At 44.0% G+C, this 5,193-nt stretch overlaps 1 protein-coding gene and 1 long non-coding RNA gene across 2 annotated transcripts in view; one reads left to right on the forward strand and one right to left on the reverse strand.

Annotated features, from left to right (window-relative positions):
- Positions 1-2,917, reverse strand: part of LOC109298851 — a 10,035-nt gene extending 7,118 nt beyond the window's left edge. Inside the window, exons 1-2 of the long non-coding RNA XR_002097717.1 lie at positions 2,835-2,917; positions 554-559 (exon numbers count right to left, since the gene is read on the reverse strand). This is a non-coding gene — a long non-coding RNA (uncharacterized LOC109298851). The remainder of the gene's footprint in view (positions 1-553; positions 560-2,834) is intronic.
- Positions 2,918-4,613: 1,696 nt separating this feature from the next.
- ACTN1 (actinin alpha 1) overlaps positions 4,614-5,193 on the forward strand; it is a 207,565-nt gene continuing 206,985 nt past the window's right edge. Inside the window, exon 1 of the mRNA XM_019519169.1 lies at positions 4,614-4,945. Within this exon, the coding sequence (XP_019374714.1) occupies positions 4,841-4,945 (105 nt within the window). The 5' untranslated portion in view covers positions 4,614-4,840. The remainder of the gene's footprint in view (positions 4,946-5,193) is intronic.

Here is a 5,193-nt window from a genome sequence, read left to right on the forward strand (position 1 = left end):
ACTGATTTGGGGGGGGGGGGGCAGCAGGGAAGGAAATCTAAAATTCCTGGCTCCAAGTCACATACTCCAAGCATCTGATCTTTCTTCTTCTACATTAGCAATGTTGGTGATTCAGTAGGTGGCTTCTCTGTCCTGAGACAGTGAACAAGCAATCCAGTGTACTGGAGGTTAGGTCTTGTACAGGAAACATTACACTGAAATCCTCTTGATTGATTGCCCATAGGCATTGAAGATCCCCTGGTATTTTTCCCTCTACGAGCAGTACTACTTGTGCAAGCATCCTGGACAAATTCAGATTTGGTTAATTACATTCTGCCTCCCTAAAAAACTCTCCCTGCGGAGCCAATCAGATATTATATTCATCCTTACTTTGCCTCTTCTCCTCCTGTGTAGCTTTGCAGTGTGGCTGTGTACTTTTCAAAGAACTGAAGCATTCCACCAACATGGAAGTACTATATATCTATTCGTGGTGCTGTGCAGCAGGTCACTGACCATCTCTCTGCCTTATATTTCCCCCATTTTGAGAAGAGTGGCTAACAACATCCTTTTCCACTTACAGCTCTCAAGACACTCTATAAAAGCCAGGTAAGCATTATTGTCCCTGTTTTACAGCTGGCCTAAGTGCAGAGGAATTAACTAATTTGTATGAGAGTCACAAGGACTTAATTAGTAAGATCTGGCTCTCCTCCTCTAGCAATCAGTGGTCTGTTCAGCTGTCTCCTTCATAACCAGTCACATTTCAAACCCTCCTGACAATGGGGCTTATGAACACTGCCTAGATCAAGACTGTCAGGGTACCTGAGGAGCACATGTTTTAACCCAGTCTTGGTACTTTTAGCTTTGTGGAGGGTTCCATCCTGGCAGGCATAACCGGCAGGCTCAGAACCATGAGTGAAATATTTGCTATTGCCATGTTTTTCTTTCCATCAGCTTCCTGGATAGAGAGCCATGCTGAGTTTTCAAATATCAGCAGTTTCTTAACTCTTCCTGCTCTGGCAAACTCTCTTCCTCAGTGTGCCAAGGTGCAAATCTTCCTGGGTCTAAAGATGTTCTAATGCAATATAATAATATTCTTTGGCAGAGAAAGACAGGAATACAAAGAGAATGCTGGGCTCTTGTTAAAAGGAGAGCAACAGTCTAGTTCTTAAAGAGCTGTAACTTCAATCACCTGAAAGCACCATGTTTTTCTTTTTGTTTTGTATTTTTAATTTGCAAAAGACAAAATGACACCATGACTGCAATGTTAACTGTGAAGAAACTGTTCCATTCCATAAAAAATAACATCCATCTGCAGCATCAAGATGGAACAATCATCCTTCAGTAACCTCAGCTGAATAGCTCCAAAAATATGGGCTCCTACTTACTTGTGTAAGATGGAGAAAGTGCTGTCAGATATAGCAACACCATGATGTTCTTTCTGAACTCCAGTTAAGCAAGACAGGCATATTCATGGGCAGATATTGCCCCTCATCCATACTGGAGGCTCAGTGTGCACTTGGTCTTCACTGGGATTCTGTGTGGCTGCAAAGGTCTATCTATGTAGATTGGGGCCTATGTAGGATTGGGGCCTTGGGTCTCAATGCAGCAACAAGTAACTTATGTGCAGTCTGCACTGTTTAAGTGCATAGACTGAGGACTGAAAAGAGGCTATGTACTCCCCTAAGGTATGCACATATCATAATATAAACAATCAGTGCTCAGTAGGTAGTTAATAGCTAATATATATTTAACCACAGTTCCATTAAGTTAAAAAGTAGACCGTGGGGTTCAAATCTGTAAGGGTTTCATGTGTTTAACTAGATAACTAGAGTTTGTTACAATGTAAGCAATAGGTGACAAAGTGGGACTGCCCTTGTAATGAATTATGCATTTATCTGGCACATGAATAAGTGGAATGCACTCCATGTTATAAACTTTAAATACATGGATAATGTACTGCATTGGGACAACAGTGCACAATCCCATTCCCACTGGAATTGGTGACAATAAGAGGAACAGTCCCTTTGAAACTGGGGTGGGGGAGGGAGAACTTTACTTAACTACAGGCTGCTTATTTCCTAATAAAAGCTAATACATGAGCCTCCAGAGAGATTCAGCAAAACTGAAAATGTGAAGGGAATACATTCTAAACAAGTCTTAGACCTAAATAAAAATCTCAAGACAAAGTAATTTTAAGCTTGGAACCTTTACATCCTTGTCACCTGCCTCAATGAGTTCAGCAAAACTAGTAGGCATCTGTCTTGTGAGACAATAGAATTGTGCCAAATGAGACACCAGCTTGCTGAACACTTGTGAGTGTGGCCAAACAGCCTAAATCATGAGTGACAGTCCCTTCCGCACTTATCCCATCTGACGTTTGTATCAAACAGTCCTGAATGTGGTGCAGGGTTCTTCCTGAAGTGTCTTCTTTCTTCTGCATGTTGGGCTCTTTCCTCAAAACTTTTTTTCCATGCTTAATAAACTGTTTCCAAGTGTTTCATTCCTTGGCAATCTTCTCCCAGTCATTTGGCTGGATGTTCATTGCCTCTATATCTCACTTGCAAGTATCATTTTACAGGAAGAAGACCATGTGGGCATCCTTTTCTCAAGCGCAGAGCTCTCCATGCAAGAGAACCTTAGGTATATAGCCATCACCCATTGTCTGCATATGACAAGCCATCAAAGTTGATGCTGAATGAATGGATGCTCCAAATGTTGGCATACTCCAAGACTTCAGCATGGCAATTTTGTCCCATGAGGAAATTCCTAGAATGTGGCAATGGCAATGTAAGTGGAAGCTGTTGAGGTGCTTTTATTGAGTGAAGCATGTGGTTCAGGATTCACTGCTGTGCAACAGGGGTGTTGACAGTGTAAGCATGATATACTTTGACCTTGGTCTTAACAGTCAGCTTGTTGTTGTTCCACACTGCTTTGCTCAGCCTGTTCATGACATCTCATACTTTGCTAAAGGGGAATTCAGTTCAGCCTCAAGTAACAGGTTGTTGGTAACAATGGAGCCAAGGTACACAAATTTACTTAGAATGTCTAATATGTCTTCACCTATTGTGATTGCTGGTGGTGAATCAGTGTTTGGCCCATAACACTGGTCTTCTTGATACTGATCATAAGACCAAACCCTTAGCAGATATGAGTGAAGCAATGGATAAGGCTTTGAAGGTGTATCTCAGAAAAACCCATGCACAAAAAAGCGAAGACCGTGCATATTTTAGCATCAGGGCCTAGTTGACTAATCACTAGGAAGCATTGAACATTTTTTTCCCCTTTCAGGTTTTGAAAACCTCATTTCAAATTAACCAAATACTGGAGTCAGTTGGTTGGTCAAGTTTCAGGTCAAACCAATTTTTCAAACCAATTTCCCAAACCAAAACAAAAGGAGAGTGGGATGGAGTTCCGTAATGGATGCCAGCTGCAACTTTAATTATGCTGAAGCCACAGATTTTCAAAATAAAATACAGGTATTAAAATGAAGAAAGCTTAGAGTACACCTTAAAAAAAAAAAAAAAAAAAAAAGGGGTTAAAATAAAAAAAGCTTAGAGTACCCCTTAAAAAAAAAAAACAGGGGTTAAAAAAAAAAAAAGGGGTTAAAATAAAAAAAGCTTAGAGTACCCCTTAAAAAAAAAAAACAGGGGTTAAAAAAAAAAAAAGGGGTTAAAATAAAAAAAGCTTAGAGTACCCCTTAAAAAAAAAAAACAGGGGTTAAAAAAAAAAAAAGGGGTTAAAATAAAAAAAGCTTAGAGTACCCCTTAAAAAAAAAAAACAGGGGTTAAAAAAAAAAAAAGGGGTTAAAATAAAAAAAGCTTAGAGTACCCCTTAAAAAAAAAAAAAAAAAAAAAAATCAAAATTCCAACAAATTTTTTTTTTCTTCACAAATACACTTTCTGCTATTATGTCCCCAACACAGTAGAGGTGTGCCAGGACACTAGTCCCCAACAGTGAAGGTGCCTAGACACCCCATTTGGGTGCTCTCACTTGATAGCAATGGATATGCCCCATCAAGCAAAAGCACAGGTGGGTGCCAATTACACTTCCACTCCTGGGACCTCACTGAGTTCAGCAGACAGCCTAAAAAATGTGCATCAGGCTTTGCAGGATCTTTAATTCAGCTGCAGGCTTCTTGAAAAGATGTTCTTTCAGCTGGCAGCCGCACAGGATCATCATCATGGTAACACAGGGACAGAAAAGGGGGGTGTTGCTCTATGTTGAACCTGCCCAGGCTGCTTCCATCGCCAGCTGCAGAGCCGCCAAAGCTTGCTTAGCAAAACAGGGGCAGATCGGCTGGCTCCGGGGCTGCTGCGCTGCACAACAGGTAGCCGGCTGGGGCTACCTGCTCAAAGCGGCTGAGATTCCTCTGCCCCCTCCCCGGGCTCAGAGGAGACGTCACCGCCCTGAGTGGCTCCAGCAGCTTAAACTCACGTGTCACATGGGCCGGGGGGGGGGAATGGGAGGGAGGAGTCTTAAATCAACCTATATCAGCTGCTGAGAAGCCCTGAGTGACACAAGGGGGCCTCAATGAGAGTGACGGGAGCCAGGGAACATGAAGTTTTGGCAACTCACACAGCCAATGAGAGGAAGCAGGAGGCAGGGCTCTTTCTCGCTCCCTCTCTCTCTTTTTTTTTTCCTCCTCTTCTGTGTGTGCAAAGATTAGGTTGAGATCCGGTGAGTGGGAGCTGCTGCCTGCTCTCTCTCCCTCTCTTTCTCTCTGCTGCAGCTGGGCTTCAGCAAGGAGCTCCCCAGCCAGCCTCGGGCGAGCCCGACCCCGGCACCAGCCCGCAGAAGAAGGGGAGGCGAAGGCAGAGCAGACCAAAGGACCCCCCACCCCGCACCCCCGGCAGTGGCAATCATGGATCCTTATGACTCGCAGCAAACCAATGACTATATGCAGCCAGAGGACGACTGGGACAGGGATCTGCTTTTGGATCCAGCCTGGGAAAAGCAGCAGAGGAAGGTGAGTGCCCTCCCCTCCTCTCCGAAAGCATCCTAGGGAGATCCGAGAGCAGGGGGTGGGGGCTGCGGTAGCTCCATTAGCCCGGAGTGTTGGGTTACAGGCAGCGTGTGCGTGTGTGGTTACAGGCACCTAGTGGGGTGTGTATTAGGCATCTAGTGGCGGGGGCTGAGGTTACAGGCATCTAATGGGGTGTATGTGAGGCTGCAGGCATCTAGTGGGATATGTGTGGGGGGGGGGGGGGGGGGGAA

This window comes from Gavialis gangeticus, unplaced genomic scaffold (assembly GCF_001723915.1).
Source record: "Gavialis gangeticus isolate Ggan-Ray unplaced genomic scaffold, GavGan_comp1, whole genome shotgun sequence".
Classification (NCBI taxonomy): domain Eukaryota; kingdom Metazoa; phylum Chordata; order Crocodylia; family Gavialidae; genus Gavialis; species Gavialis gangeticus.